Source organism: Lathyrus oleraceus, chromosome 1 (assembly GCF_024323335.1).
Source record: "Lathyrus oleraceus cultivar Zhongwan6 chromosome 1, CAAS_Psat_ZW6_1.0, whole genome shotgun sequence".
NCBI classification, from domain to species: domain Eukaryota; kingdom Viridiplantae; phylum Streptophyta; class Magnoliopsida; order Fabales; family Fabaceae; genus Lathyrus; species Lathyrus oleraceus.
In genome coordinates this window covers 418,328,306-418,350,504 of record NC_066579.1, presented here as the reverse complement: position 1 = coordinate 418,350,504, position 22,199 = coordinate 418,328,306, and the positions used below count along the sequence as shown (strand labels likewise).

The 22,199-nt window shown below is 32.4% G+C and overlaps 1 protein-coding gene across 1 annotated transcript; it reads left to right on the top strand.

Annotated features, from left to right (window-relative positions):
* The first annotated feature begins 398 nt into the window (after nt 1–398).
* On the top strand, nt 399–13,868 carry LOC127077980 (starch synthase 3, chloroplastic/amyloplastic). The gene is made up of 16 exons (XM_051018754.1): nt 399–876; nt 990–1,041; nt 1,145–2,392; nt 2,991–3,205; nt 4,551–4,821; nt 6,976–7,151; nt 8,813–8,920; nt 9,287–9,396; nt 9,764–9,869; nt 10,451–10,621; nt 11,116–11,244; nt 11,806–11,988; nt 12,549–12,680; nt 12,834–12,945; nt 13,141–13,264; nt 13,373–13,868. The coding sequence occupies exons 1-16, from the start codon at nt 781–783 to the stop codon at nt 13,506–13,508; spliced, it is 3,369 nt and encodes a 1,122-aa protein (XP_050874711.1). The 5' UTR covers nt 399–780; the 3' UTR covers nt 13,509–13,868.
* Nucleotides 13,869–22,199: the final 8,331 nt, after the last annotated feature.

The following is a 22,199-nucleotide window of genomic DNA, read 5'->3' as shown; positions in this document are numbered from 1 at the left end:
AATAAATTTTAATTGCTAGACTATTTGAAAAAAAATCAAAATCATGTGTAAAAAAAATATAGAAGGAAAAAAATAATAATACATATTTTTTTCTTTCTTATTTTCTTAATGTTGAAAATGGTTTTCTTCTCTTATAAACTCACCTATCATCAATTATAATAATGGTACGTACATATTAGATTTTCCTTAATTTTTTAAAATAATAATGATGTCATAATTTTATCTCTTACAGTACAAATTAATAAATTTTGAATAAAAACTTCGATATATGTGTCAGCCGTAGCAATCAAGATTTCCGAACCCACGTGTAGCAATCAAAAAAATATATTCCATCTTGTCAAAAAAATATTATTAAATGATAGGTACGATAGAGCTGGAAAATTTTCTTCTGTTTATTTTATGAACGCCACTACAGACGAAGACAAAACACAAAAACAGAAAACACGTTCGATCCTACTACTAGCCACTCAAAAAATATCAACTCATTTTCAAGCGTCAGATTTAATCCCAATAGTTTCGTCGCTTATCTATCTTTTCCCCCTAACCAATCAACAATGCTTATCTCGCTTAACAAACCCAATTTCAACAAACAACTTGTTGACACATATATAAACACATCACACCAGCACATACTTCACTCTTCACACTGTGTTTAACGCCGCCGTCACCACCACCGCCACAAAACTCAACGTCGTCACGGATTCACATAAACCTTGTGTTGTTTTAATTATCATATTCATCAATCAAATGCTTTCGTAACAAAGTTAGTAACTAATTAAGATGGAGATTTCGTTACATTTTAGATGTAGAATGGCGTTCCCTAATAGAGGCGGTTGTTTGAATTTGAACATCGCTCCATTTTCTGGTTTAACTTCTGTAAGTAGCTTTTAACTAACTCTTAATCCTAATTATGATTTCTTGTTTTTTTAATTGGATTAGCTTTTATTTATTTATTTTTGTTTATTCAATTTTTGGTTAATTTTTTTCAGTCTTCATGGGGTAAATCAAGTAGAGGAGTTTCTTGTGTTAATGCTAGTTCAGGTTTTTTATTTTTGTTATTTTAAATTTATTTATGCTATGATTGTTTCTTCAAATTTATGATTTAATTTTTCTATAGCTAGGTTTTTTTTTTATACTTTTGTAGATTTTTCTAGGAAAAGACAACAAAAGAAGGGTTCAATTTCGAAGTCGAAGGGGTCTGGTAAGGGTTTTGTTCCAAAATCATCTATTGGATCAAGTAGTAAGAAAAATGCTAGAGTGAAGAAAGGAGAACAAACGCTTGATGTTAGTGTTGATGATGATAAAGATGGGGAAGTTGAGTTTTCTGTTGAGGAGAAGCTTGCGATTGTTGGTAAAACTAGTGAAATTGATAGGGAGTTTGGGGACTTGTCTTTGATTGATGAGACACTGGGTGTTGTTGAGAGTAGTCGAGGCGAGGGAATTGAAAACATTCATGTAGTTGGTAAGGATGTCGATGATGTTCAACTACATGAGGAGGGGACTTCTTATATTGGAAATGATGGGAATGGGAATGGGAATGGTACAGGTGCTGCTACTGATGGTGGTATAATAAATGAGGAAGCTTCTCGGGTGTTGAAGTTGAAGTTGGAAGAAAATTTGAGAAAGCAGGAAATAGAGAGGATTGCGGAGGAAAACTTTTTACGAGGGACACAGATGTTTGTATATCCTCCTGTGGTTAAGCCGGATCAAGATATAGAAGTGTTTCTTAATAAGAACCTTTCAACACTAAGAGATGAACAAGATATTTTGATCTTGGGGGCATTTAATGATTGGAAGTGGAAATCTTTTACAATCAGATTGAATAAAGCAGATCTTAAGGATAATTGGTGGAGTTGCCAATTGTATGTGCCACTAGAAGCCTACAAATTAGACTTTGTGTTCTTCAATGGAGAAAGTGTTTATGACAATAATGACCAGAAAGATTTCTGTATACCGGTTGAAGGTGGAATGGATGTATTGGCATTCGAAGAATTTTTGCTTGAGGAGAAACGTAAAGAATTAGAAAAGCTTGCTAAGGAGCAAGCTGAAAGAGAAAGAATTGCAGAAGAGCAAAGGCAAATAGAAGCAGACATAGCTGAAAAGGAAGAGGATAGGGTGCAGGCAAGGTTGGAGGTTGATAGAAGGCAAGAAACGGTGCTGCGGTTGATGAAAAATGCTGTAAAATCTAATGACAACGTTTGGTATATTGAACCTAATGAGTTTAAAGGCAAGGACTTGGTCAGATTATATTACAATGGAAGCTCAGGTCCTCTTCAACATGCTAAGGAAATATGGATTCATGGTGGGCACAACAATTGGAAGGATGGATTATCAATTGTTGAAAGGCTTGTCAAATCTGTCTTGAAAGGTGGTGCTTGGTGGTATGCCGATGGTATGCTCTTTTACACAGCTATTCATAATCTTTGTTTTTATTTCATTTCCTCAAAATTAATCTTTTAATGGATGTAGTAAGTGTCTGAATAGATAAAATCAGTACCACCATGATATAACTTGCACATTATACATCAGAAAAATCAGGATTGAAGTCAATTGATTCTATATATCTGCCATGTACATCTTTTATTTAAACAGTAAAAGGTTGTAGATTTCAGAGACTGGGATATCTGTTTTAGATCCATCATCATATTTAATAACTGGGAGAAAATTTGAACTTCAAAAGTTACAAAACCACAAATAAATTCTTATTTCATGCTACTTGTTAACATGTATTTGTACCGTGTGCGCATTTGTTTGCCTGGCATTTCATAGAGAGGGAGAGACAAATTTCCCTTGCGAAACATTAAATGTTTACTTTTAGACTAGGATTACACTCATCTCATCAACTCTTCAAGCAGTTCTAGATCAATTGTCTGTTTGATTGTCAGCAAAAGCATACAAGTCCAGAAGGTGGATAAGAAGTCGATCTTTTCTTTTGTACTTATTTGAAGTATAAAACACTTTTATTCTTATCAATTGTCTGTTTTATGCAGTTGTTGTACCTGACCAAGCTCTTGTCCTCGATTGGGTCTTTGCTGATGGTCCACCTCAAAATGCAGTTGTGTATGATAACAACCATAAGCTAGATTTCCATGCCATTGTTCCTATGGCTGCACCTGACGCACAGTATTGGGTCGAGGAAGAGCAACTTCTATACCAAAAACTTCAAGAGGAGAGGAAATCGAGGAAGGAAGCTATACGTGCAAAGGTATGTTCTTGCCTGTGATTACTTCCAAGTGGTAGTATTTATAGGGCATACCCCAAGTCCCCCATTTGAAATGAGATGAGGCTTGAGAATAATTTATAGAGAGTGACACCCCCACCTTACAAATCGGTTTTGTAAGGATTAGTAGCCCTATATATAAACCTAATAGCATTTTAAAACTGTTTGTGTTCTTTCTTGTATCCCTTAATGTACCAGAAAGATAGTAGGAGCATAGTCCTTTAGAGAAAACCCTCTTCAAGTTGGTCCTCCAAACTTATGTCACTCCATTAATCATCCAATAAAGTTTAGCTGGCAAATTAATTTCTTAAGTTTAAAACATCACTGCATTATTCTTCCTAAGTTTGCGTCATCAAATTAGCCTATGAAACTTAACTGTTTTGAGCTTCTCAAGCATATGTATTTTGTGATTTTCATATTTATTGGGAAGGTAGCCAGTGTGCTGACAAGATTGCTGCCCTTGGTCTGAATCGTTCTAGTTTCACTTGGTGGGAGCAAGTTCCTAATGATGTTTTTGAAGTTTACAATTGTAATTGGTTTGGTCTTCCTGAGTTTAGATTTGAGCAATGATTATTTCTTGTATTCAAACTACACTCTTTTTCCTTCATCAAGGTTTTATTTTATCCCATTGGGTTTTCCTTGATAAGATTTTTAAAGAGACAATTGGTCAATCATTTTGGTCTACATTGTTGTTAGTTTTGGCCTAGTCGGCCCAAACTTTTTATTTTTTCTTCTTATTTTACTAATATTTGGTTAGAGTTGAGCTGTTTGGGTTTGGGTGTGGCTGCAGGGGTTTCTGGGATGTTCGTTCCTTCATCTTGTGCTTAAAAAATAGTCTCGGAAATATCTAATCGAAGTAGCGACAGAAAATGACTAACTTGGTTATACAAAATGATGAATTTGGTGATGAAGTAAACCTTTGAGGGACTCTTTTGGTGATTTTTTTTGCTAACTAATGTGGTTAAATTTTTAGATCTTTTAAGAAATTAATTTGGTGACAAATTATTGGAGGACTAATGTGATGATAACACATGTCGACAATCAACATAAAACTTTGATGAATGAGTTTTATAATATTATATAGTGACTTTGGAGGACCAACTTGAGGGTTTGGTCTTATGATGTATAATCACTCACACATTAGTTCACCTTTTTTACTTTGGTTAGGTTGATAGTTGAAATTCGTTTGATAAGAGTGTGTACTAGATTGATCCCTTTAAACTGTTTGGCTAAATTCTATTTCTCACAATTCATTACGAAGAAAAAAGATCAAAAGATATTCAAGTTATTAAATACCCATCTTGTTTATTTGGTTCTGTTAATGTTTCAGGCTGAAAAAATAGCACTAATGAAAGTCGAAACAAAGGGAAAAACTTTGAAAAGATTTTTGCTATCTCAAAAACATATCGTCTTTACTGAGCCTCTTGATGTTCAAGCAGGGAGTACAGTGGCAGTGTTTTATAACCCCTCAAACACAAATCTGAATGGAAAACCTGAGGTTTGGTTTAGAGGCTCATTTAATCGCTGGTCTCATCGTAATGGTCCATTGCCACCTCAGAGAATGTTGCCTGCAGAGAATGGCACACACGTCACAGCCTCTGGTTAGTCTCTTACTTTGTTTACACTTGAATAATGTCTGTACCATAGTATCAAGGATTTTAATGTCCCTTTGGTTGTTCAATTTTTTTAATTCTATTTTCAGATTTTAGTTAGAGGGTATTATTTCTAAAATATTACCTGTCTTCAAATATATTACGTTATGACTTTGGATGTTATCACCATGTATGTGTGCTAATCTGGTTAGCAGATTAATTGTGTTAAAGGAGACAAAAAATGACAGCATCTGTCCAGGCTCTAAAGCCATCAGATTGCATTTGAATTTGTCCGTAGAAACTTTGATGTGAGGCTGCATGGATTTAGAGATAATCAAGATACCCATGTATTCACACATGAGCGCAGATTTTTGCTTGACAGATAAGGTTGATATTATATAAGGTCGACATTATAAAAATAATAAAGTCATTTGTTGAATTTCAAAGTAATTATTTTTTAATTATAGTACTTAAATAAACCAATAGCAATGCATATTTTTTTCTTTCTCAAATTGAATTAAAATATTAATTTATTATGTTAAGGTAGACAATATAGAAATAAAACATTTAAAAATTTGTTATAAATATATTAAAGAAGATATTTAAGAGACAAAATACTAATCCTAATATTTATTTTAACTAACCAATTCGTGAATGACCTCTTTTTTTTATTGTTATTTTATTTTAATAATTGACCTGTTAAATCATTTGTCTATTGTATGGTTTATATAGTAAAATAATATTTAGTGTATTATAATTTTCTTCGAAGTTTTAGCTAGACGATGTTCAAGAGACACTACTAATAATACACATTTGTCTTGTGTACGATTTTTAGTGTAAATTATAATTAACTAATATATTAGTACTTTACTCACAAGTGACAACTATGTCTAAAATATATTCAAGACATACACTAATAATAAAATACAAATTCTTTTTTGAGCTAATTGATCAATGACAAGTATTGTCCTGAGTATGATTTGTATAGTAGACTGTAATTAATATACAATAACATTTTTTAAATTTTATGTAGAAAATATTTAAGAGAAACACTAATATACATTTCTCTTTTAAGTAACTACGAGTGACAAGTATTTTTTCGTGTAAGATTTGTACAGTAAATTATAATTAATATATTATAACTTTCCTTGCAATTTTATAATTTAATATATATTCAAGAGATACACTAATAACCAAATACTCATTCCTTTTTGAGCCAATTGATCAATGACAAATATGTGTTATGTATATGATTTGTATAATAAATTTTAATTAATAAATTTTCTTACAGTTTTATCCCATTCCGCTCTTAACTCCCCCACTCCAACCACCAAGCCATCTTTATATTCCCCACTCCTCTCCCAACTAATTATCAATGGCACAGTTTTTTCCGTGTATGGTTTGTTCAGTAAATTATAGTTAACATATTATAACTTTCTTGAATTTATTATTTAGAAATATCTGCAAGAGATACACTAATACTTTTTAGTCATCTTTTAAATAATTGTCTAGTGACAATTTTTTGTTCTGAGCTTAAATTTTTGCACATTTCTCTTTTATACCTTCCTTTTTTAATGAAGTAAATCAACCGAGTTTTCAAATGCTGTATAGATATAGTCATTCAACCATTTTTACATGGGGTAAAGAGAAAGTGGATAGACATCGCTTTTTACTTTTCAATAAGAAAATTTAACTGTATGTAGGAAAAATGTGTTGAAGCAAATAAAATGCCGGTTATAACCCATATTTTGATGACGTGCCAAAAAAAAGAAAGGGTAGATATGCATTTTTCCTAGATACTGATTATTATGGATAGATAGTAGATGATGTTGAACTTTTGTAAATGTTTGTATGTTTCTTTGTTTACGTACAATCAACCTTTGTGTATCCCAAGCTGTAGGCTAGCCTAAGATTTGAGTGCTGTAAGAAAGCTGCAGAGTTTATCATCTATATCACTTATCGTTGCATCTAGATTTCAAGTTCACGGATTGGGTATAATGAGATAGAAATAGCTTTTCATAATAGATAAGAAATAGCTTTTCATGATGGACAGTTTTACTATACTTTTGCAAATTTGGCATTATTCAAACTTGACACAAAGTGTAATAACTTTGTTCTAACAAGGAAATCTGGAAGAAGCTTGATGATTTTATGTATGTGCAGTTAAAGTTCCACTGGATGCATACATGATGGACTTTGTGTTCTCTGAGAGTGAAAATGGTGGAATTTTTGATAACAATTTTGGAATGGATTACCACATACCTGTTTTTGGTGGTATTGTAAAGGAACCTCCTTTGCATATCATTCATATTGCTGTTGAGATGGCCCCTATTGCAAAGGTAAGCTAATCTATTTGCTTGGAACATTTAATTGGTTATTTTATGAAATCATAAATTTTAAAAAGGTTGCCATATCTATAGCTGATCTTCAATTTTGAGATTTCCACTTCCCAATTTTTTTCTTACACTATGATCTCTTGTTCCGCTTGTTATGCATGCTAACATTTTTGTTTTAAGAAGGTTGTTGCATTGTTATTATAATCTCTCCGAAAAAAGAGAAAGGTAAGAGATAATACATGAAGAAAGAGAAAGAGTAGAAAGAGAGGAGACATGAAAATACTGTAATGGGATCGCTGACCCTCATTTATATTACTAGGTTAAGAGAGAAGTACTAGTGTAGTGCATAATAAGGACAAGTCGGCCGAGCCCATATACTAAAGACTAGTAACTTATTACAATAACTTTTAGTAATCCCTCTCAAGCTCCAGCATAGATATTAAATCATGTCTAATTTGTTACAAACTAGTAGAACCTTCCCTAACATAGGAAGTAGATATAAGATTCTGTTTAACCTTCTCCGATGAAGTGACAATCTACTTAACTGTTTTCTTCTTTCATGAAAAACTAGACCTGATGTTATGTGTATGGCATCCTGGTTATCACACCACAATTTTATAGGACAAATATTGCCAAATCCCATCTAATCCATGATATGTCTTACCCATATTAATTCACAAGTATTTTGACTCGTTGGCCTGTATTCTGCATATGCACTAGATTTTGTCACCGCATTTTGTTTTTTACTTTTGAATATAATATCCTGTGGTAGACATACAGTCCTCGGAGATCTTGCACAATCTGAAAAAAACCCACCTGCATATGCCCATGATATGGTACCCATGATATTGTTTACAGGACCAGTATTTTTTCTACTTATTTTTTCCTCTGTATCATTCAGAATCAATCAAGTGAATATTGTCTTCACTTTTCTGCACTTCACAATGCGAAATAGTGTTTCCCAATGAAGTAGTAGGAAAAGACATAAGCTGACTTACAACACTTATTGGAAAAGCAAGATCAGGTCTAATGACTCTGATAATTAAGTTTCCCCACCAATCTTCTTTAGATTTTGTAGGTCAGAGAAATGAGCTCCATTTGCTGTCAATTTAACTCCGGGCTCCATAGGAGTCCTCCCTCCTTTGAGTACATAACTTTAATTCTCAATAAATTCTTCAGCCGCCTAAATCTTTAGTCTAAAACTTGGTATGGAGAAAAATCTTCAGTTTGTCAATTCTTTTGTTATCACTTCCTATAATTACAATATCATCAACATTCACCACAAGTAAGGTACTTCCTGTATTATTCCGTAAACTGTGTTTTCTTATAAAAGCATGAACTATGGCAACGTCTCTTGGATGTTTAGTATGCATGCCTAAAATTAAGTAAAGAAATAATGGGTCAATATTAATCTTTAGAGGAAACCAATAGGGAATTTTTTTATATACCTACCTTATCTTAATGTAAGCAATGCGGAGAGATTCCTACAAAATAAATTTGCTTAATTATATTTATATCTGCACATAGCTTGGCTGCTTCTAAAGGATAATTTTTTCCTTTCATCAAATGTTATCACAAACTGGTTGGTATTTGTTATTAATGCAGAGAACATTTGTCAGTTATTTTAACCTATTTTTTCTGATTCTTATGTTCATATTTGGAAGGTTGGAGGCCTTGGCGATGTTGTTACTAGTCTATCCCGAGCTATTCAAGACTTAAATCACAATGTGGATATCATTCTTCCGAAGTATGATTGCATGAATCTTAGCAATGTAAGCTTTTTTTTTCATCAGCTACTCTGCATTAGATATTTAATGTATATTCATTAATTCAGAGTTTTCTGGTCTCTCCTTAACTCTATTGAATACATCATGATGTTGTGATTATAAAAAATGATAGAGTTTGAGTTTCAACATGAAACTTGTTGATAATCAAATTGGCGGGAGATTCAAGTATTGTTTGACTTGCATCTGCAGGAAATGCATGGCTTGTTGTGAACATTTCTTAATATTTGGCTGTTGTGAGCGCCTGCATGGCTATTATTGAGCACTTAACATTTTGCTGAAGAAATGCATATTTCTTGTTTTTGTTTTAGTTAATGTTATTCTTATTTCTTGAACAAATGGCTTCTGATGCAGGTAAAGGACTTTCAATTTCACCAAAGCTATTTGTGGGGTAGGACTGAAATAAAAGTATGGCACGGAAAGGTCGAAGGCCTCTCTGTCTACTTTTTGGAGCCTCAGAATGGGTACAGACTTTGGTTCTCGATCTTTTTCTTACAAACTGAAAAATAAGTGCTCCTCTTATATCAGGGCAGCATATTTTCTTTTGAAAAAAAGTACCTCTTTAACATCAACTTTCTAGGTTTGAGCTATACCATGTTAAGACAAAATGTAAGAAAAAAATACCTCTTTCACATCAACTTCAAAGCTATATCTGCATTATAATTATTTTCAACTGTTATTTCCAAATCCAGAAGTGTATATTTTTAAATCATGTATTTTTTGGGGTAACTGTATTGTTACTTTTTAGGAACATTGCCATTAAGCACACTTGAAAAACTAAAATGCTTCATACATCAAACTATGCTTTACAAACTAATTTCTTTCTTGCAGGTTCTTTTCAGTTGGCTGTGTGTATGGTCGTGCGAATGATGGAGAGAGATTTGGTTTTTTTTGTCATGCCGCTCTTGAATTTCTTCTCCAAAATGGATTTAATCCTGTAAGGCATACAGTTTGATTAGTGATTATTAATTTTTTTATTCTTATTTTAATTTTTGAAAAAAAGTGATAATTCATTAATTTTCACAATACATTTTCTTTCCCTGACATGGGTGAAACTTAAAGTGCTAAGTTATTATTCTCTTTTTCTGAAAGTTGAAATGACAACGATAAATTTCTGTCCCTATTTTATTTCGGGGGTACAATGTCCCTATTTTTTACACATTAACTAGATTGATATTATATTTTATTCATATTTACATTGTTGATTGCATAACTGCACACATATGTATAATTGTGACAAAACATCCTATCCATAACATTACCGATAACATTACACGAGAAAAAAAACTGCTTTCAGCATATCATTCTAAATATGGAAGCATCAGAAACCACCTTTCTAACTCTCAGCTCTCTTGGTGTATTTCTTATTCAGATTATATTAACATTACATTCATAGAAATTTGCTTGTGACCTTAGGTTTAACAATGCATATGATCACAAGTTTTTGGAAGAAAAAGCGTATGAGTTTAATCAGTTGTCTCGAAGGATATATTGTAATTTTCTCTTACCGATGGACAGGATATCATTCACTGCCATGACTGGTCAAGTGCTCCAGTTGCATGGTTATTTAAAGAACAGTATACACATTATGGCCTTAGTAAGGCTCGAGCAGTCTTCACAATTCATAACCTTGAATTTGGAGCCCCTTTAATTGGAAGAGCTATGACATTTGCAGACAAGGCAACAACTGTAAGTGCTGCTTATGACCTAAATTTGTCGATTTCCTTATAAACTTTAAAACAGTATTGTATTATCCCTAAAGCTTGAGTTGTTTGGTTAAAGCATATGGATGGTTTTTTACTTCACATTTCTGGCAGCCCCCCTCTCATAAGAACCCTTTGAGGCTTAAATTGTGGACAACGTGCATGACCACTTACCTTGTTCTAAAATTCAATATGCTATAAACAAACTACCCCAAATGTAGTTCTTGTGAACTTCAAAGTTATAGCAATTCTTGTCAAGAATTTGATCGGACCTCCTCTGTTATCTGCAGCATGCTTAAAATCTATTTTCAAACAAATATGTTCTCTTTAGAATATGATGTTTTAAAATTGCAAAGTCAAAGAGTTTTGGATGTTAAACAGCTATTTAAAAGAAGCAGCAATTGTGGTATTTTGCATCTTTATCATATTCTGATTTTCTATTATTTAATATTTGTGCATTTTGGTTATACATGCTTTCAGGTCTCCCCCACTTATTCAAAGGAGGTTGCTGGGAACCCTGCAATTGCTCCTCATCTTTACAAGTTTCATGGTATAATTAATGGAATCGACCCAGATATATGGGACCCATATAATGATAACTTCATTCCTGTAAGTTGGTATATGACCAAATCTTTCATTATCTTCTCTTGAACAACTACAATGTCAATGGCATGTATGTAATTATCAAATTCGTAAGTTATACACTGGTAGCTGCTTGAGATCCAATGCCTACATAAGTTGTACAACTCAAATGGAAAAAAAAGGCTGACAGACTGATTTGCCTTCACTTTTTACTTCCAATGGACAAGACACAGTAATGAATCATGACCGGCTCCGTCCTTTATGAGTTCTTATCTATGCCCCCAAGATAAAGCAACTGATTAGGGTGAAGATACTTGCATCCTTTATTCTGTAACCGTGTGATGGGGCACAACTGCATACATTTTCCAATCTAAGTTTAACATAAAAAAACTTAAACCATACCTCTCCAATTTACAAATGTAACAGATTCATGCATGCGGTTGAGTTCTGTAATGAGTGCAATGAGTCAGTAGTACTGTAGTATCACTTTGCTACCCCCAGTAACTGTACCTCTAGTTTCATATATACAAGTCATTTTTATTTTCTATTAAATTTGTTATGACTAGCTGCCATATCACATTATTCCAGGTACCGTACACATCAGAAAATGTTATGGAAGGAAAAAGAGCTGCCAAGGAAGCCTTGCAAAAAAAGCTTGGTTTAAAGACAGCTGATCTTCCTTTAGTAGGAGTTATTACTCGATTGACTCATCAAAAAGGGATACATCTCATCAAACATGCCATATGGCGTACCCTAGAACGTGGTGGACAGGTCTTTCTTATTTCTATTTTACATCAATTAGCACTAGCAACACCTATTAGGGCTCAATAGAAAACAGTGACTATTCTCATACCATGCCATAGTAACTGAATAATGGCAGAATGTCCCATAGTATAAGCACACTAGTAGAACAAATTGACAACATTTCAACTTTGATTTTTATTATAATCCTAAAACTCATTCTTGTTGCTGTACTTGATAGTTGATACTTCATAGTGTAAGCTTTTAGGCTAACTGGCTCTTTGACAACTGATATGGTATTAATTCTTTGACTAAGTTGTTTTGAACTTAATCCCATCACCCTTGTATTGGAGATAAGCATCATGTTTTTGGCTGCCACTTAGCAGTTTTAGGTTTTACATGGAATGGCTTAACAGAAGTAACTGGATTGTATGTATGTATGATATCTTAGACTTGGAACCCACCTCCTCCCTATATACTTTTCAAAAGGAAATTTTATGCTTCATGTAGTTACTATTGATATTCATTATAAGCCAAGTGTAACGTTGCATTGAAGCAGGTGTCTTGACTGCGAAAAGATTTGAATGCAGGTGGTGTTACTTGGTTCTGCTCCTGATCCCCGCATCCAAAATGATTTTGTGCATTTGGCTAATCAACTGCATTCTTCTCATAATGATCGGGCAAGACTTTGCCTTGCATATGATGAACCTCTTTCCCACTTGGTAACTTATAAAACTTAAAAAACTTTGATTACATTTTATCTATTATATCTGCAAGTACTAAACTCAATGAGGTGCTACTGACTCAATTATTTATTATTATTATTTTTTAAATTCTAGACTCAATTATTTATTATTATTTTTTTTAAATTCTAGATATATGCTGCCGCTGATTTCATTCTTGTTCCTTCAATCTTTGAGCCATGTGGACTCACTCAACTCACCGCTATGAGATATGGTTCAATACCTATTGTTCGAAAAACTGGAGGTTTGTACATACTTTATATTTAGCCACCGATATAATTTAAACTTAAATGATCTTGTTGATTTTCCGACTTTGAGTAGTACTCTGAGTTGATCATTAACCATGTACTTTTTAATATGGAATATTGCGAATTTTCATTTATTTTGTTCTTCAATTTAGTTCTGTTCAGTTGACTTTCATCTTGCTTTTATTTTGCAGGACTTTACGATACAGTATTTGATGTTGATGATGATAGGGATAGGGCACAAGCCCAAGATCTTGAACCAAATGGATTCAGTTTTGATGGAGCTGATGTAGGTGGTGTTGAGTATGCTCTTAATAGGTCAGTAATGTGCCACACGATGAGCCACCATTGTTGCCACACATGGCCATCTATGTTTATCTTTTATGATGTTTCTAAATGCAAGATTAATACCATGGACTTTTTCAGGGCAATATCCGCGTGGTATGATGGCCGTGAGTGGTTCAATAAATTATGCAAGACGGTAATGGAGCAAGACTGGTCTTGGAATCGGCCTGCTCTTGACTACTTAGAGCTTTACCATGCAGCACGGAAGTTGGAATGAGGTTTTAATGACCAGAAAGCCGTGAAAATTAGGACTCGTCCCCGTTGTACAGCTTAGTCTAAAGCATAATTAGTGCACATAGTGAAAAGATAGCAGCAAAGCAATAATGTAGGTAAGCATTACATAGTTTTGGAAAGTATTGTGCTCTTAAATAGAGTAAAAGGGAAGTATTACCCGTTATGCTTGAGATGAAAATGTTCTCCTTTTGATGAGAGTAGTTGTACAAGAGAAGCAAACAGATGATAAAAGAACTTTCAAATAAAACAACAAAATTTGTTAAGATGTAATAATTAAAAGATCGAGTAAAAATTATATCGGGGACATGTTATCCAAATGAAATAGTTTTGGTTATGCTCTTCACTATTTGTTGGCCATTACTTTGAAACGTAAAAGAGTAACCATTTTGACAAATATTCTGTTTGGGGAATAAAAGCAACGATGGATGCATATGAAAAAGGCTCCGGCCTATTTGTGATTAGATTTTTTATATGATTATAATAACGAAAATTTTACTTCATATCCCTACAATTTTTTAAAAATATCAATTTTACTCTTAACTGGTTTTAACCAATTTACCATTTCATTTTTATCATTCAATTGAAATTTTTAAAAATTACACATTCCATCCTCGCATCGGAACTCTTGGAAAAAGACTTCCGATATGTATTTTTTTCAAAACGGAAGACTTCACAAAGATATCCGGAACACACCAAGTAGTAAACTAAAGATTTCAAGAAAGAGTTCTGGATCTTTAATAAAAAAGACATGTTCCGGAACACTTATTGAAAGAGTTTCGGTAAACAAAGTGACACATACCAGAACTCTTTGAAGAAGTCTTCCGATTTGTGTTTTATGTATAATCTTCCCCAAATATGTGTAGATACTTCTGATGTGTTTATAACGACGGAAATATTTGGTACACGAGAAGAGGTGATCAGATAGATTAAAGAGGTTGAAATCGATAATAAAGTAACTGTTATTATCAGTCGTTCAGATACTGAAACATGGAAGAGATGGAGAAGTAACAAATTAAAATTTGGTTGTAATAAAGGTGGGAAACACAAGAGTACTGTTGAAAAGTATATCTTCGGCAAATATTTTTATATCGTATCCACAGAGATTGGTTGTTATTACCGCCGTTCTATAATCCAAATTGTTATAAGTTTAGAAAGTAACCAAATTGTTTTGTTTGGAAAGTTATCTTTTGAGTAAAATGTCACTAGAACAATAAAATGGTTTTAATCAAATGTAAAAGCTTGGCAAGATTGGAGTTCACTATTCCAAGTGCTTATGATTTCTTATGATATAAATATAGATTTAAGATTATTGATGATGTTCAAGTATCCTCTCAATATCATTTATGTCTAAATGATATTGTGATAATCACTATATTGATCCTTAGACGATCTCTCCACATAACTATCAATATAGCAATCTTTAATGGTTGATACAAAAGAAGAGTAATGAATAAATCTATCTCTACAACTTATTCACTACTTGAAAACATATTTTCTGTCAAGACTTAAATAATCTCTTTCAACAACTACTCAAATCTGATATTCAACTTAGGGCAAAAATATCATTCATTACATTAACAATCTTTTATCATATATAAGAATCAAATAAAATACATACACAAATAGGAATAGCTACTACCTCCAATCTTGACAAAATGGGGTTTAGCTCCTCATCATCATGTTGGAAAACCAAAAGGCAATGGAGAATAAAACTTTATTTTTCTCTCTTACCAAAATATCAAAACTATGAATGAATGTGTGTATCATTGAACAATTTCCATTCTGATTTTCTAAAAGGGTTGACATTTCCTAAAATGATCATTTTCATCTAAAGCTGAAAAGTCCCCCTAAGACAGACACTAAAATGACAAAACACAGCTGGCCTTGAAAACAACACACTTGGCCAAAACAGCTTGCTGGATTCGCAAGCTTCGCGGCGCGAACTGAAGCTACTTCAGCTTCCTTGCCTTGCAAGCTTCATCCAAAGAGTCTTCCAAGTGGTATTCTTCCAAGTTAGGCCTCCAAATTGCATTAAACACTTCTTTAAAATTATGATTGTGCATTCCAAAGCTCTCTTGCCCAAAATTTTTACAAAACTAACAAATATGTGAAATAACTATTCAAAACAACATAAATTAAACCTAATTGCATTTATACAAAATAGTGAGAATAAAAGTGTGCAATTACATCAAAACTTGGTAAAAGGGACCAATAAAATGATATAAAAAGTAGTACTAATTGGTCCCTAACAACTCTCCCCAACTTAGCATTTTGTTTGTCCCTAAACAAAAGTTTCCACCATCACAACCAAAGCAATGACACAAAAGATTGAAACAAGGATTTACCAAGGACATTCAAATGGTTCAAAAGTGTTTGACACTTTCTCAATCCACCTATCTCAATTCTAGACAAAACATGAATAAGAGAAATGGTTGAGTGCAAAAATCATTCCACGGAATTCAAAGCCATATATGTCAAAATTGAATCAAACTTACACACACATCATAATAATGATGAATAACATGAAGGGTTACTTTCACTCATCCAAGCAATTAAATCAACAACAACTCAAATCATGCGGTTATCACAATAAATACCAAATCATGTGAAAAATGAGAATCAAGAGGTCTTTCAAAGGTTGTGATGTGGCTTAGGTTACAAGAAAGGATATGATTAAGAGAATTCAACAAAGTTGCCTATCCTAAGGGAGCATTCCCAAACATTCAACTCTACACAATTTCCATTTCTTTGATCCCTATCTTTTTCTTTTTCTTTTTCTTTCACATGCACACAACCATGAGCATTTTCTTTGCTTTTTTCTTTCTTTTCTTTTTCTTTGCTCTATGGTTTCAAGGGTGATTTCTTTTTCTTGTTTCTTTTCATATTTTCACCCTTTCATAAAAACTCACTTTTCCAAGTTTCTAATCACATCTTATTACTTTACTCTCCCCAACTTTAGATTCAAAAACCAAATTTATTCAATAATGCTCCCTACTTAGACATAAGCAAAAGGCAAAATTTGCAAACAACTCGGTTTGAGGGTTCAATTGATACGAAAGAAATTAGGATTCATTTATTCCAAAATTTTCAATTGATTTTACAATTATCAATCAAATGAATCCTAAAATAAGCTCAAAGGGGGTTAACTAAGGATTACTCCTCACAAGGTTAGTTGATTCAAACTTTTTGGTCAAGTGGTTTTTCTCAACAAACAATGCCTCTATCATTTTCAAAATTTTCACACAAAAATAGATTGATGCATGATTTAGCATGATAAGAATGAGTTGAAATAATGCTCGGTTTCCCGCATTTTAGTGTACAATGGAAAACTTCCTCACAATTGGTTAAGTCCTATTTTGATTCAAAAATGACATATATTTCAATGAATTTATGATATGGAATTTGCACATACCATCAAACTACTCATGTTAAGTCTAGAAAGCGATAAAGTGTACCTTGAAATGCCGACACTAATTCTTATCATCACCACTCGAAGTGTCCTATTGTCGCGGCGCGAAAAATACCCAAGCGTAGGGAACGCTTGAAATATAAATAAAACAGAGTCGCCACCGATCTTTATTTATTCCCAAAGAGGGAAAGGGGAAATATCGATAAAACCCATAAAAATAAAAAAAGAAATGATCGTCGCAACCAAAATCGGGTTCGGGAGTCGGTTATGCAAGGGGAAGGTATTAGCACCCCTCACATCCATCGTACTCGATGGGACCCATCTAGTTAGTTTCGTGTAAGAGTGTTAGCGTGATATCATTTGCGAACTTCTACTTATCGAGTGAAAGAGAAAGAAAGAAAGGAAAGACTTAGGGTTTTTAATATTAATGTGCCTGACAAGATTTCGCAATCCTGCTCCTACGTATTTCCAGGTGCTATGAAGAACTCAAGGCATACGTAGTTCTACCCGAAGAAAACTACTGGGTGGATTGCTTTTAAAGAGAGTGATGCTTGGATCACATTTGAGCGATTAAACCTTTACTTGCTGCTCACTCTTGGAGGCTGAAGTCTTTGTTTGTTTCGCATCAAAATAGATGTTGCATACTCTTTTCTGAAAATGTTTTTGGGGTCGCACAAGGGCGGAAAATAAGTTTGATGAGTTTGAGTTGATTTTAAGCGGAGACAGGCATCCAAGCAGAGAGCTCTACTGCAGTACTCGAATGCCTGAAAAGGAAGAGGCCTAAGCCCAATCACTATCTTTTCATCCAAAAGTTTATTATGAAAATGTATGGCAAATTAGGCCAAAGTTCATTAACGGAAGACGATTAGTCAGACAGAGAGCTCTACAGCAGTGTCCAAATAATCGGGAAAGAGAAGGTCGATACCCAATCAATCTTTTTCTTCTATAAGAGAAATGACCTAATTCTGGTAATTACTGTATGTTAATATGGAAGACGAATGTTTGAACATTGAGCTCTACAGCAGTATCCTAACATTCGAAACAGAGAAAGTCTAAACTTAATCAATTTCTTCCATTTTTATTGTGAAAAGATTTTAAAAACAGGGGGACGACTTGACGTTGGATCAAGTGTCAGAAGTTAACTTATGAAAATAGTTTGGATGTGGCGGGGGTGCGCTCGACTTTACAATCAATTTGGATTTGATTTGGGAAAAAAAGACTCGACGTTGGATCGAGTGTTTGTTTTTGTTCTTTTCTAAAAGGGTTGATTTTAATCTTTTATTAACAATCAACTGGTACAGTAAAGTAAATGAAAGCGGTAAACTTATTACATATTTAGGGGAATGGGGGTACACCTTATCGAACGGGGATAGGTCACAATAACTAAATCATACAAGTTTTGAAAGACACTTGTAAGAATAAAAGAATCTCGTTGTAAGAAGGCCCAAGAGAAAGTCAAGGGACTCGAAGTAAAAATCAGAAATTGAACTACATAATTTAACCATTAAAGATAAAATAACTTAATAAATAATAATGACAATAATGATAATAATAATAATAATAATAAATAAATGATAAATAATAAAAATAACTAATAACAAATAATCCATAATATCAATTATAAATGATAACAATAACTCAATAAAATAACAAATGATAATCAATAATAAAATAGCAATAATAATAATCAGTTATAATAATAAGTAAAAATAATTAGTAATAATAATGATTAATAATTATAATAAATAATAGTAAAAAAACCAAAATTTATACAATGTTTATATGTATATAAATTCATGACAAAAAGTTAACTAAGAAAACTAATAGCACATATATTTATATAAAACTTGAAAGAAAAAAGTATATATATTATCTATACATAAAAGCTAACGGTAGAAGTATGCATGTATATAACGTATAAAACTTGAAACAACAAGTATATACACATTACTGTAATAGAAGTGTATATTAATAAAAAAACTAAAAAACAAGAACGTAAGTATTCATAAAACTTTGAAATAAACTTTTATATATATAAATAAAACTTTAATTGAAACTTATATATATATATATATATATATATATATATATATATATATATATATATATATATATATATATATATATATATATATATATATATATATATATATATATATATATATATATATATATATATATATATATATATATATATATATATATATATATATATATATATATATATATATATATATATATATATATATATATATATATATATATATATATATATATATATATATATATATAACTTAAAACCAATACACATACATGAAAAGGAAATCGAAAATCAAAAGAAGTATATGAATCAAAACAAGTTATGGAAGAGATGGATATATGAGTACCGGCTGGAGACAACGTCAGATCGGAGTCATTGCGGCTAAATAGCAGAGAGTTTGTGTGGATCTCGCGTGAGGAAAGAGACACGGTTGTGTGTTGTTGTTCGTCGGAAAGCTTCGCCTCCGGTTCGTGCTACGGTGGTGCGTTTTCGGTTGTCGTTAGTGTGAGAGAGAGAAGGTTAACGTGAAGCTTGGTTGTGTTTGATGATGTTGGAGGTGGGGTGGTTTTGATGTTGTGATAATTAAAATGGTGTTATGAAGTTGTAGTTAAAGTTCTGATATTGATGTAAAGAAGTTTGAAGAGGTGTTTATGTGAGGTTGTTTTCATGGTGTAGAATGGTGGTTGAGATAAAGGAAGAAAAAAAGATATTTTTTTTCTTCTGAAAACAAAGAGAGATAGTGTGTATCATGTATGTTGTAGTAGAAGAAAAAATAAAAAATGATGATAGTTGAAGTGAGAGGATGAAGTATTGATAAAGAAGGTTTTGTGTGGTTTGATAAAAAGCTGAAGATATTTTTCAAGTGATGTGGTTTCTCTCTCCTCTTATGCGTCTTGTTTCATGGATAACAAACGGCCACGTGACCATATTACTTGTGGTTAGAGAAAGGGAGATATTATGGAAAACAAAGTCATTTTGTTTTTTTATTTTATTTCAAAAGAAAATAAAGTACTGAAAATAATAACAAAGAGAATTAGATTTTGATTGGCTTCTTTCCATGCAACCATGCGCACATGTGAGTTCCAAAGCTCTTGAAAGTTCCATAAAATTTCCCCTTTGATAATATTTAGAAATAAAAGAGAAATTCAAAAACTAAGTTAAAATAAAATAAAATAAATCTAAATAACCGAAACCGGATCTAAACAAAAGCGTAGAAAATTGTGATTAATTATTACGAATATTTTGGTAAAATAAATAAAAATAATCGGATAAAAAATGAATAAAAGTCGGACAAGAAAATGCTCAAAAAATGAAATTGAATGCACCAAAATTATCAACGTGAAATAAACTTCTCGGAAACATGCATGTTTTGATCAAATTTTGAAATAAAAATCCACCAGCCAAAACGCTCAGGCGGATAAAAATGCGACAGAAAAAGTAGTCAAAAATTAAAACGAGCACACCAGGTTACATGAACCGTAGATTAATAAAATTGACTTCTGCAAGATCAATTTTGAAATTTTTCTCCTGCTAATTTGACGTAAAGTTGAGAAACGATTCGACCGATCTGTCTGTAGGTCTGAAAAATTATTCCAAGCGATACTTCAAGTACTATGCGAAACAAAATATATGTTGTGACAAGTATAAAATACAAATGTTTGGTGAATGCACTGATTCACTAATTGAATAAATACGAACAAACAAACAGACGTAAATGAATCGACATCGGACCATTTACTTCTCATTTTTAAGCACAAACAAAACCCTATATATATTCAGACAACGACAAGGCTCTTGATTCTCACCTTCCGAACCTCTGAAAACAAGATGTAATTGAATGAATGATGTACTGAGATCGAGAAATCAAGTCTTTCGACTTCTTAATCAACATATGATGAATGAAGGTTATTATGATAATATAAAATGCCAAAACTCCTGACTTTTCATCTAAAATCTTGATAAATTCTTTTTAACTAATGAAATGCATGACAAAATGGATCGATTCATGCTATGTTGATGCGAGTGAAAAACTCAGGGTAAAATTTAGGGTATGACAGCTGCCCCTATTTAAACATCTTTAACTAGAGGATATGAAGAACTCTTATCTTCAAATCATCATGGTGAAAGATAGTTTAAATACCAAACAGACCCAAATTTTGCCCTCTAATGTAGAAGAATGATATGTTTATGATTATGACCGAATGCATTTGGATTTAAGAAATACTCTTGATCTATTAATCATCATATGGATGAATGAAAATGCAGATGAATTAAGAAATACTCTTGATCTCTTAATCATCGGATGATAAATGATATGAGAAATGCTCCTGATTTCTCAAATGCTGTGAAGATGAGTTTAGAAATACTCTTTGATTCCTTAATCATGAATGAAAATGAACTATGTATGAGTTAAGAAATACTCTTGATTTCTTAATCATGAGAATGTAGATGAATTAAAAAATACTCTTGATTCCTTAATCATGAATGAAAATGAACTATCTATGAGTTAAGAAATACTCTTGATTTCTTAATCATGAGAATGTAGATGAATTAAGAAATACTTTTGATTCCTTAATCCTGAATGAAAATGAACTATCTATGAGTTAAGAAATACTCTTGATTTCTTAATCATGAGAATGTAGATGAATTAAGAAATACTCTTGATTCCTTAATCCTGAATGTAAATATGCTGAGAAAATGCTCTTGACTTCTCAGATGTTATGCAAATGAATTAAGAAATACTCTTGATTCCCTAATCATGAATGTAAAGGAATTGAGAAATGCTCTTGATTTCTCATATGATATGTCAACGAGTTAAGAAATACTCTTGATTCCTTAATCATTGAGAATGCATATGAGTATGAGTTAAGAAATACTCTTGATTCCTTAATCATGAATGTAAATGAAAAATGCTCTTGATTTCTCATATGATATGTCAACGAGTTAAGAAATACTCTTGATTCCTCAATCATTGAGAATGCATATGAGTATGAGTTAAGAAATACTCTTGATTCCTTAATAATGAGAATTCAGATGAATTAAGAAATACTCTTGATTCCTTAATCATGAATGTAAATGAGAAATACTCTTGATTTCTCAGATGACATGCAAATGACTGGGGATGAGAGAATCATGTCCAGTTGCTCTTGACTGACGGTAGACACTCCTGGGAGAACAAATGATCATATTCAGCTGCTCTTGGCTAAAGATGTCATATTCAACAA